The sequence below is a fragment of the Nipponia nippon genome, unplaced genomic scaffold, assembly GCF_047370975.1.
Source record: "Nipponia nippon isolate SJK-2023a ecotype South Korea unplaced genomic scaffold, ASM4737097v1 scaffold_2, whole genome shotgun sequence".
NCBI classification, from domain to species: domain Eukaryota; kingdom Metazoa; phylum Chordata; class Aves; order Pelecaniformes; family Threskiornithidae; genus Nipponia; species Nipponia nippon.
Window position 1 is genome coordinate 7,418,561 of NW_028262336.1, and position 12,118 is coordinate 7,430,678.

At 38.1% G+C, this 12,118-nt stretch overlaps 1 protein-coding gene across 9 annotated transcripts in view; it reads left to right on the forward strand.

Annotated features, from left to right (window-relative positions):
* Positions 1 to 1,540: 1,540 nt before the first annotated feature.
* Positions 1,541 to 12,118, forward strand: part of F5 (coagulation factor V) — a 48,544-nt gene continuing 37,966 nt past the window's right edge. For 3 of the 9 annotated variants that reach the window (XR_015704733.1, XR_015704732.1, XM_087757596.1), the window contains exons 1-2: positions 7,072 to 7,708; positions 10,792 to 10,883. Coding sequence is in view for 3 of the 9 variants with exons in the window: in XM_087757596.1 (XP_087613722.1) it covers positions 7,548 to 7,708; positions 10,792 to 10,883 (253 nt within the window). In the remaining 6 variants the exon portion in view is untranslated. Of the gene's footprint in view, positions 3,693 to 6,764; positions 6,934 to 7,071; positions 7,709 to 10,791; positions 10,884 to 11,662; positions 11,770 to 12,118 lie in introns of those variants that run through there. The other 6 variants (XR_015704735.1, XR_015704734.1, XM_087757593.1 and 3 more) reach the window with 4 other exon arrangements.

Consider the following 12,118-nt stretch of genomic DNA (forward strand, 5'->3'; position numbering starts at 1 on the left):
TGTGGCTTTTTCCTAGTTATGAATGGTTGTATTTCCTCTAGCTGGAGGAGGATTTTGAAAGCTGAAAGAAAATAAGTGATCATCTTGTTAGGAAAGTTTGACTGCGTCTTAAACTAACATAGCTGTAACTAACCAATCTTTGAAAGGTGATTTAGGTTTAGACTTGAGCAAGACTAGTGGTTTGAGATGGAATTTTTTGGGAGACAAAGGAGGAGTATTAGTGTGTAGTCTGCTCATCTTGTAATAAAGCAAGAACAGTCTTATTGATAAAATTACAGCTTTGGGGTAAAGGGAGAAGATTGCTATGGTAGAGGAAGGTTCAATCTTGATTACTTGTCTCCCTCAGCTACACTAACTGGTAGTGTAATAGCATGGTTTCCTTTTGGGGCTAAATATACATGGGGTTGTTCATGAATTCAAATATTGCAGACACATCCAGGCTTTAGCAGCCACTTTCTGCCCTGTAAAATGTTAAGTTTTACATTAATGAAAATGGGAGGAAAGGACCATCATATAAATATATGTTTATATATATATATAAAATATATATATTAGGTTCACTTAAACTCTGTTTAGCTTTCAGAAGAGCATCGTTGTCTCCCAAACATCCAATGTGTATTCTCTGAAGTAATCTGAAATCAGACGTCTGCAACAGACTGAATTTACTGTTGGGTAGAAAGGTTGGTCCCTGTCTTGGCCCAACTGGTCCCCGTCTTGGCTGTCCTCTGTACCATGCTGTTACTTACATAAGAGCCTGTAATCAGGTTCTGTGTACTATGCTTAAATTGGCTTTCCTCTTTTGATATCCATCTTCACTTCCTCTTTCTTGGACAGTATGTTAAGCAATGTCTGCATAAGTGAAGAGTAATGCTAGCCAAAACCTGTTAAAACTTAACCACACCCACTGAGTCATGCCATGGGATTTTCCCTATCAGAATAATTTCAAAGATGTTTTGGGTTTTTTGGTAACAAAGGAAGTAGCTGTCCTCCACCCAACAAATTAGGGGGTTTTGGAGGGGTGCAAAGAGGGAGTATGACTTAAAACCACCAGTGATTTATATTTTTTTCCTTTGCTCTGTCAGAATCTTTTGAAACATCTTTCTCCCTAGAAGGTGTCTATCCTCCTCCTTTAGGAAGGAGAATTAGTCTTTCACTGGTTTCCAGTGTGTTGAGTTAACAAATAGCACATTCTTCTTTGTCAGACTGTTGACAGAACTAAGTGGCATGATTTTTTTTTTTAAGTTTAAACTGATGAAGGCCTTTTTCTCTGACCATAGCAGAAAAACAGAGGAGCAGCAGAACTGAAGAGAACTTGCCAGTGGCTTCCATCAGCACCAAGATATTTAATGTCTTATGGCATTCATAGCACAGAAATCTCTAGTGTCACAAACCCTGGTGCTTAGTGACATATATGTCACCATATGTCACTGCTTGGCTGAATATCAAAGTGGCTGTACCTGAGCAAACAAATTTGACGTGGGTACACTTGCAGCAGCTGTACGTTAATCCTTTTCTTCTATTTGGGACCAGTATTAAAAATTCCTGTTAGAAGTTGAGACTGCTGTTGTAGGAACTGCTATAAATACATGCAAACATAGTAGCCTCAGTTATAGCTTCTGGCAAATCCTATAAGGTCGCTAGTTGTCTGAATTTTCCCTCTACATCAGAGTAGCTCCTGAGAAGTTCTGCTCTGCCAGAGTCCCTTTCCTGCAGCACATCTTACAGTTTTTGTGGCTCTTTACTTGCCTTCCACATCTCTCTCTTGATCTTGGACTTTGAGTACATTCTAGTTTGCAGGTGCTGCATGCAATGAAGATGTGGGTGATATTTTGATTCCACTGAATCTGAACCAAAGTTATGCACAGGGACTGGGTTATGATGCAGAGGGAATAACCTTACAGAGATTTAAAATAATGACCATCATAAGCTCTGTTGTCAAACTTAAGACACCTAGTCCTCAATTTACATGAAATACTTTTAAAATACAAAAAAGACTTGCTTCCAATAAAAAATGAACATAGAAGAAAAAATCAAAACAGTAACTTCCAAGCAATACATGGGAAGTGCAATTCTGTATTTAGTCTTCTAAAAGTCTAATCAAAGTCTAAAATATAAATAACGAAGGGTGGAAATAGTGTTAAAGAATGAGGGCAATTTCAACTTTGTCCTTCTGTGGCTGCAGTTTTAGGTGTGGGAAAGTGGAGCTTGTTTAACCAGCTTGCTAACAAACAGCCTGATCGATTGCTAGAGAATGAGAATGCCTTGAATTTGTCTGGGTGTTGTAAAGCCCATAGGGACAGAAGTAATCTAGTGTCGTCTTATGCTAAAAGCTTACTGATTTCATGTTTCTTCCTGAAACATATCTATCTGCTTTCCTATTGGAAAATAACCTTCTCTACTAGTAACTTGTGAGAATTGTTCTAAGTCTACTTTTTTTTTTTTAAATACCTGGATGTGGAAAATGCAACCATATAAAAGAAGAAATAGTTAATTCATTCAAAGTGTCATACCTGTTGTTGGAAGTAGGTATGTATACAACTTGATAAGAGGCTCTCTTTTTTTTGTAATCCACTTTGAGTTCCAACAAGGATTTATGATAAAAAGATGCAGATCTTCCTAGTTGCAAACTCTTGCAATCTTATACCACCTGGTTAACATCACGTTGTGGCCACTGGTATTCTTAGTACTTCTGTTCTTTACAGAAAGAAAGCCAAGTTGAATATGCTGCTAGACTGCCTTAGCATGAGGGCAGGTGGTCTGATTCAGCATCAGTTGTAAGCCTGGGCAAATAAAGAAATCTCTTAGTAAAGAAGACAAACTAGAACATGCTCTAAACAAACATGGTTTAGAGTAGGAGCAAAATTCTTTGCGGAGCCAAACTGAAAATTTTCTGGCAAAAATTAAACGCACAGAGAGGGGAAAAAAAAAAAAAGCTTCTTTTGGGTCAATCCAAAATTTCGAGTTGGACATTATTAATGTACTTTTTGAAGAGAGGAAGCTAGTGTATAGTCCTCTCTTCTTGTTCCTTAAAATGAATTTTTTTTCAGACCAAAAGCCAGTGGTCTTAGACAAATTCGTTAAAGCACTGAAATTAGATTTTACAATGTTTAGAAAATTCACATATTTGTTTTTCTCTGAAACTGTTTGTTGAATTCAGCATTTCTGTGCAAATAGTTTTGCGTCCTGCTAAATAATTGGTTTTGGCAAACCAACTGGAGAAACACACAATTCTAATCAAGGACACTTGCTTTTCTCCTAAGGAGAAACACGGGTTTAAAACGTGTTTAGGTTTAAATCAATATGGTTATGTATCTTCTCAAGCCTTTAGCACCAGACCAGTCTGAAATGCTGTTCTACATTCTTACTGCCTTGTACTGTGTGTATGACCACACAAGTTACATGGCCTGTCTTCCTTTAACAGTTATGCAGAATGTGTTCTTATATGAGCTGCCATCAAATGCAAAATCCGTATATGTATTCGTTTTGAATAAGCTGTTGTCTGAAAGAAAGCCTAAGTTTCTCTGCCATCTTTTCTTTTTGCCTGCTTATGTGGTTTTCAACATAGTACATCTACTTTAAACTTTTAAAATCAGCCGTTTCACAGATTAACCTTTCTTGGCTTTAGTGCCTTCTTCCAGAAGTGAAGATATTTATCTGATGGCTTCTGTTCTGAGTTGTGCCTGGCAGATTTGGTAAGTGCCCTCTCTTTTTACCTACATTCAGAACCATGGGTTCACTGCTGATCAATAATTAACTCCTTGTTTGCCCATGAAATCCTTTCGCCCTTCACTAAACAAAGTATGCTTGCTGGACCATTGTGCATCGATTTGTGTGTTTGAATGAGAGAGAGAGAGAGAGAGAGAGGTATCTATGTTAGGGTATTATTAGCAACCAATTCCATAATTGTTTTACAACTTTTTCTTCTCTATACTAGCTCCCTCTTGGTCACTATAATACAATTGTTAAAACTGATGGCAGCCATCAGGATATGGCCACCTGCTAGCATGTAGGATAGCATTTGTGAGATGTAGAACCAAGTTTACGGTGGGTCCTAATCTATAATTTGCAGAAAGCTGCACATCACCACTTTACAGCTCTTTTAAAGAGTTATCTGTTCTTGATTGCTCAGACTCAGCCTAGGCTATTCTGGGTGAAAAACTGGCAATCCTAGCTAGTTTTAAAGGTCAGCCTTAGAGCAGTACTGTGAGTATACTGTTTTAGTATGTTTTCACATGTAGCATAACAAGAATCAGGACCATAATTACTGGGCGTCAGAACAGACAATAATCTTCCCAAGTTAGAAGATGCAGACCTGCTTTTAGTGTTAAAAAGTATTTCTTATGCTTCTCTTTCCATGCTTTCTTTTCATTTGGCATTTCACTATCAGTACATCCCAAAGGTACTGCTTAGTTTGGGGAATCACATTGTTCCTTGTGCTGCAGAGATTGTTTTGCCAGCATGGACTAGACGTGCTCCTCTGTGCTTGGCTTTTGCCCACGAGATCTTTTGATGTTGCTGGTCACCAAATGTAAATTACATTTGAGCATGTGGGTGAGCGATGAGGATAAAATAGGAAGTTTGCTGTGTGTGCAGTGTTGCGAAGTGGAAGAAGTTAAGATTATGGCTATATATATGAATAAACAATAAAGTTGCATTGTCTTGGAAGACTTCAGCCTGACGAATGTATTCTGTAGTTACTTGTCGTGTGACCAATAGTAATAGTTTGCAGGCAACCAATGCTAACTAAAAAAATTATATGTATGTATTAGACTTTCACCATGTCAGACACAGGATATAATTGCAGATATTAGAAATTAATGCTCAGGTGAAAGGGAACAAGGACTTTGAGTTATTAATAATGATTTTCAGAACACTGTGAAACTTCCCAAAGCCTAGAGGAGACAATGTGATACAATAGCTTAAAGAAAAGAAAAAAAGAAAAAAAACAGGCTGACCCAGATAATTTTAGGCGGCTCAATCTTACATTGATCCTAAGAGGTGCAGGAAGAGGAGAAAATAAGGGGGTAGTCAATATTGGACTTTTTGTTCTTAAAGGATTAAAGGGTGCAAATCAGTGTAGCTTCATGGAAAGTGTATCTGGTCTAATTTGATACTCTTCTTTAAAACTATCAGTATTATCAGCCACCCTTGTAAAAGTAATTTCACTAATGTAATGCATTTTTAATACCTTTTACCATGTGATTGGTACAGCACGATGCATTGGCTAATAAATTTAAAAAACACAACCCCCAAATTCATCAAAATGGATAAAAAAGAAGTAGCTAATTGATGTCTGCTTTTATTCCCAGCTCACAGTCACAAAGTAAGGATTTTAAGTAGGTATTCTGGGTACTAATTTTTAGCCTGCAATATTTTAGCTTTTATTACAGGGAAGAACTAAGTATTAGAAACCTGTAATGGAAAATTCAAATTCAAACACTTAGTTCATTAAACAGAATTACAGGAGGACTTGTTTAAAGTGTATTTCAGTTTTGATCTCCTCAGCCAGTCACATAAGAATACAAGGTCTTCAAAGCCCTGTATGGGAAGCAGCTTTAGGAACAGCATTGTAAAGCCCAATGGGTGGAGACTGGACCCAAATATGAATCAGTTTCTGTTCTGATAAAGATGCATGATATTTTCTGTGTGCTTCTGTATGAATGTTGATGACCTGGAGATGAGACAAGCTAACTTAAAAGTGAAGACATTTTAGCTTTAACAGAATGTGCCAGCTGCTTCCCATCAGTTCTGGATCGAAGGAAGGAATTGTCCATCTGCCCAGAGATTTCTTTCATAAAATCTAAATTATGGGCATTTTCACACCAACTATCAAACTCTTAAGCACCAGCATTGAAATAGATCCTGAGCCAGAGATGATTGGGACCCTAGTAGAAATAAGACAAATATTATAACTTAAAAATTATTGAAGTAGTTTACCAAGGATTATGGTCAGTTCTTTAATCAAAACAATAATTAATTAGTAATGAAATACTATTGGACTGTGTTTAGCTAAGATTTTCTCTTCAATATCAGTGCATGCATTCTAGTCCAACGTAATTGTTGCTGGATTCTGGGTTTTGAATCCTGTTTATACATAATGTATGTGTCAAAGCGACTCATGGGAAGAAGTGATTAACTCCATGCAGATGCAGTAGGAGGTAATTTAAGTTCAATTTGCTGCCTTGAAACTGTTCCACGATGTCTGTAGTCTAATGCTGTCCAAGTGATCACGATTGTTTTCAGGTTTAGGCACCAAACTATCCTGAAGTTTGGTAGGGAGCATTTAGCTATAGGTCTTCATCAGTTTTTTTCCAGCCGTCTTCCCCATCTCCTCTAAGGCCATATAGTACCATATAGTTTGGATAGAATTAAGCAAGCTGCCAGTTAGACCGTTCTGCTGTTGAACAATATATCAAACCTAGAAATGATCAGGTTTTCTTTTGGAGTAGTCTGAGGAAATGTCCTTATTTTTGTCTGGATCTGGGGTGGAATTATTTTGATTTGGGATTTTAAGTAGGTTTTTTTCATTAAAACATTAGCAAAACATTATTGAAAAAGCTGTCGTGATCTTCTGTCCATGAAAAAAATAAGTACAGATTTGTCTTTTTCCAGTAATCCCAGTGTACAGGAAACACACTCAACAATTTTCTTGTTGTTCTGACAAACTTCTCAGCACTGGCAAAAGGAGGAAAACATTTTTGGTGATATAGTTGTCACTGATAATTAGCTTATCAAAAGGTATTTTCCTAATCGTTTCTCTTTAGATAAATGTCAACAGATCTGAATCAAGACTAGATTAGAAGGATTCTGACTATGGACAAGTCTTCGGGCTGACCTGTTTGCTGCCACTGAGAAGCCTGTTCGTTATCCATTACCTGAGATACTTGAGAGTGTAATGGGAACCAAACTGAAGCTGACAACGTGTTTGGAAAGGTTATTAACTTACTATTATGAATATGCAGTATATGGTGATCTGAACTAGATTTGAACTAGATTTAGCTCTGCATCCACTTCTAGTCCCCACACCTAATCCCTCAGCATTTTGCTTTCTAACTGAGAATGATTTCTTAGGAGATGTAGCATCTAACTGGGAAGTTTCCATCAGTGCCAGGCGTGTGCTGGGTTTCTGTTTTCTGGGAAGATCAAAAATATGCCCCCCTTCTTCCTAACCATGCAAGTCAAACATCCTGTAATTGTAAGTAATCTAAGTAATTGTTTTCTGCCTTTGATATCCTGCTGCTTCGGTAGACAATGACCCAATGACAGCCTGTAGTGGGGCTGAAGCTCCATCTCCTTGGTGCTTGTCTCTCGCTGAAGATGGTGTGGAGGAGGGGAAGGAAGGTAGTTTAAACAGTTTTTTATCTCTATTGGATCCCTGTCAGTAAGGGGAGGAGGAGGTGAAGAGCAATGACCTGAGCGTAGCAAATGCTGTTGCCCTCTTGCATCACAATTATTTCATTTCTGAGGGGAAGTTAGAAGCAGCAGCAGCAATAAAAGCAGCAGTTTCTGCCTCGTCTTGCAGAGCAGCATCAGCAGGCATCTGTACCATGACACTCCACTGCATGCGTCTTTTTCTCTTGCTTCTACTTGGTTCATGGTGGCCAGACTCGGAGAAGCATGTGGTGGGAGCTGTGAAGGTCAGGGAGCACTATATAGCTGCTCAGATCACTAGCTGGACCTACAAACCGGAATCTGAGGAAAAGTCCAGGTAACAAAGTACAGGATAAGAAGGATGAAACTAGTCCTCTCGTGTGACTGGAAGTGGTTTATGTCTCCTGTGGAATTTTAGAGCCCAGGAGGACTTTAGAGCCTGATCTGTTGACTTCAGAGGAACTTGTGTGACTTTAAACAGCGTGATCTGAGCTGGAGCCACTGAAGTATTAAAAGCTCCTTTTTATTTACTTCATTAGTGGATAGAATTATTTTTATGTTTTCAGAGGACTTTTGTTAAATATGTTCCAGGGCTTGCTTTTGTCATCTTCTATGAGGGTTGATGTTTGGTTGTTTGTTTGAATGCAATTATTTTAGGTATATGGATTTTGAGCAATGTTAAGTTGAGCCATGGTTTGGTAAGATTTCAAAAACTTCCAGACTTTAGACTTTGCTGAGGGAATAGATGTGTTCCAATTTGGATACTATCACTTTCACTTAAATCAGAGGCTGGTGAACTTTGGAACTACCTATGTTGTTTCTGAGTTGTTCAGTAGTTTTTGTGAAATGTCCATCCTCAGTTCTGCTGTGTAAAGGTTGTAGGATCGAGCATTGCTATACTTTATTAAGTGAAAATACTAATTTCCATTTTTTTTTTTCAGATAGCATTGCAGAATGGCCAGCCTACATGCATACACCAATCAAGCATATAAAATATCTTCTTTGTATTACCACTGTTATCCTTAGCATTGTAAACACTGCAAGCGCAATGCTACAGATGACAAAACTTGGATGTAATTTAGAATTCTTATGCTATGTTCACTATAGTCACCTTACACAGCTTTTATTTGTTCATGAAGTGTCATGAAATGGTACAAACTACTCCTACGTTCAAGGGTATATTTGGATACTACTTCATTTTTTTATATTGGTGGATCGCTTGTTTTCTTTATTTTTCTGTAGCTTGTGATTTATTTTTTTTAATGGGTATTGCATTTCTGGATCCTATGGAAAGGACATTTCCAGTTAAGATTTAGATTTTTTAACTATTCTTTTTTTCAAGACTAATTAAAGCAGAGTTTCTGTGATTTCTAAAACTCCCCTTAGAAGTTTAATACAACTGATATAAGCATAATGTCAAACTGGCAAGACAGAAGAAAGGATTTAAATGTAGGAATATGAAGCCAAATGCAATTTAAGTATTGATGCAGGCATGTGAATTTAGTAGTTAGAATTTCATTCTCATCTGCACTGGATGCATCAATATAAGCATAAACTGCTGTTTCATTAAATGTCACATTGTTGATAGATGGTTTTCATGCAGTAGGGACCCACAGGCTGCCTCAAACCTCAGCTGAAATACTCTGTGATTAGCCAGGAGTTTTTCATGCACAGTGTCTCTTGAGTATTTAGAGCAAGTCACATCCTGAATGGGTCTGATGAACTTTGTAGAGCTTGTAGAAATTTAACTCAAAAAAAAAAAAAATCAAAACCCCAAACAAACAAAAACCCAACAACCACAAAGATACTCACTAAGGAAGAGCTAGTGGCTTGGATCCAAAAGACATTTGGGTATGTAACTTCCTCTGTCTAATATATCTAAGTACAGTGTAAGAATCTGATACTTTTCTGCTTTTGGTTCTCAAAAACTAAAGAGAGGCTGAAAAGAAAATGGGTTCTTCCTGAACTATTTCCTTAATTTTCCAACCATACAGGCTAGAAAAGGACACTTCTCCGAGTGTCAGTCGTCTCATCATTGTAGAGATTTATTTGTTACCATGTGCAAGTGATGTTTACAAGACACTTCAGAGCAAAGTGGAAATGTCTTATCTGTGTGTGCAGCCTTGCCGCTGCCATTCCTGACAGTTATCTAACTAGACCTGCTTGCATAGTCTGAGATTTCTGAAGGCTTCGTAAGCTACGGATTTTGTTCCTTCTAGCAATACAACTGGTGCTGATAAATTTCCACCGCATAGTCTTTTATGTGCGTATTCTGTTGAACGTTGCCATGTTGAACATTCTGTTGAACATTGCCGTGTTAAGGCAGCGCTTGTCGATGAAGGTTATGGATCAGGCCCTTCTCCTTTAAAGAGTGAAACAAAATTTTATCAGTGACTTTGAAGCAAGGAGAGTGAATTGAAACATGAACTGCTTCTGCCTGCCTCTTCTGTTGCGAGTGTGTGTCGCAGAGGGATTTACAAAAGATCTCTACAAAAAGAGATCTCCCCCTTATGGGCCCTGGATGTCACTGAAGCGAGCTCACTGTTATCTCTGCCCAGCCTCTCTGTGCTTGAGCAGCCCATCAGCTGCCTGCTATCAAATGTGCCTGAAAGGGCGTTATAAAAAAAGCAAGTGGAATTACTGTTGGATCCAGTCATCATACATACTATAAGAAATCAACCAATAAATGTGAAACTAAATACAGGCTATTATCCCTCCAGCCCTCTTCTCATCATTATTTCCAATCCAGAAGTGTTATGTGCTGGTTTCCTTCTGCTTGCCTGAATATTTTCTAAGAAAACATTGTGTGGTCTGCTGGATGCCTGATTCATTTACATAACAAGACTAAGGGCACTTGCAGTGTTTCTCAGAAAGCAATTTTGTGACTTGCTGCGAGATCCTTTGTTGTCAGGGAACAGTTTTGTGCTTGCCTCCAAGGTCATTGCTGCTACAGGAGCTTGCTGTTAATGCTGTTGTAGAATCCTTGTGGTGAGTCTTAAAGTTCAAGCATGGGGCTGAGGAAAGAGAAATTCAGGTTTCTTTCACTGTGTTTTGTCAGATGCTTTCTAGGTTAAGCATGGTCAAGACATCTTCCTCTGTGTCTTAAATGGACAATTCTTCATTGCAGAATCAAAAGGACATATAGAAATCACCAGCAAAATCAAGGGTAAACTGTGCTAGGTACTGTAATTGGATGTCTAATATGAAATGGCCTAGCTCAGGAACGTCATAAATTCACTAGAGTAAGAGGGAGAGGGGAGGACACTACAAAGAGTTGGACTTTGTGCCTTGCCTTCAGCAAAATGTGCAAGTGATGAATTGTAATTCCAGGATTCATTTTCCGAGATATCCGTTAAACAGCAATGGCATCTCTGGGAATCTTTGGCCTTTTAATTTTTTTTGTAACTCTTTTGGTTTTAGATTGGAACATTCAGATCCTGTGTTTAAGAAAATCTCTTACAGAGAATATGAAGTGGATTTTAAAAAAGAAAAGCCAGCAAATATATTTGCAGGTAAGCAAGAAAGAAATGTTCTGCTTGTTTTTGTTTGTTGCTTGGTAAAGCCAGTAACAAGCTAAGCAAGCCTGTATTTTTGTGTCGATTTTTTTGCACGTAAACCAAAGAGGCACAGGGGATGAGGTCTCTGCAGTGCACTAGGCTTTCAAAGGCGATAGAGAGGTTGGATTTTCAGAGGCTGGGGCTCAGTGCTATCTGCAAATTAATTGCACGGTACAAAGTAGTTGCCTTTGTTTTCAGCATCTGATGAGACTTCCCGTACACATTTAGACAGTCACAGCGGTGACACTATAAATTCACATGGAAGGAGCCTAAGGCCTGAGGCTAAATATGTTTCTGATAGATCAGTGGAAAGGAAAAGAAAAACTGAGATTGAGTGTGAAAGATGTCCCCTTGCCTTTGCGTCTGTTACTGCTTGAAGACACTTTAAATGGATGGAGGCAAGTTCTCGTACTTATGCCATGCATAAGTATGGTACTTGGGTTCTGATACTTATGCAGAGTACTTACATTGTCTGTGCTTCATATTAATAGATAAAATAACTTCAGACGTTAGATGTTCAGATTTAGATTTCAAAGTAAATGTGCGTGAGGTTGGTGATATGAAATTGTTCCAAGTTTCCCTGAAAGGTCTAGCCTGTGATCTCATTCCTTCCAGTTTTGTTTGTTTTCCTGTGTTTTCTGAAACTGTTTCTTTCTTTTCAGAGAAAGAAATTTACAAAATAGTTTAGGAGGAAAAAGACTAACAACCCAAAGGTTGTCTTAGCAGGTTTCTTCCATTGCTTATTTTTGCCACGTGGGGAGTAGGGCTACAAGCCCCTCTTGACACCTTTTGCAGGCTATGCCTCAAGACATCTGCAACATGGAACGGATTATTTCTTTAGGTAACATTTTGGGATTGAAAGAGCTTTTTGTTCTGTGACTTCTGGCATTTGAGAGTGCTACTCAAAGAAATGTGCTTGAATGCCTTTCTCTAAACTCTTAAACTATAAAATGTCTGCCTTCCTAAAACTGTTTAATTAAATTGAAGGATTCCTAGAAATTCCCAATGAACCTCAACATGACCCTTTAGATAAATTTTCTGTATCTGGAAATAACTTTTTTTTTTCCCCCAAATCTACCATTTTCCTGTGAGTTTTTTAAGTGCTAGTTGCCAGATGTACAATTTATAACATTCCTGACTATGAGCTGCAGATTTTAAATCCCCACGTGCCTTTTTATGGGTAAATCTTC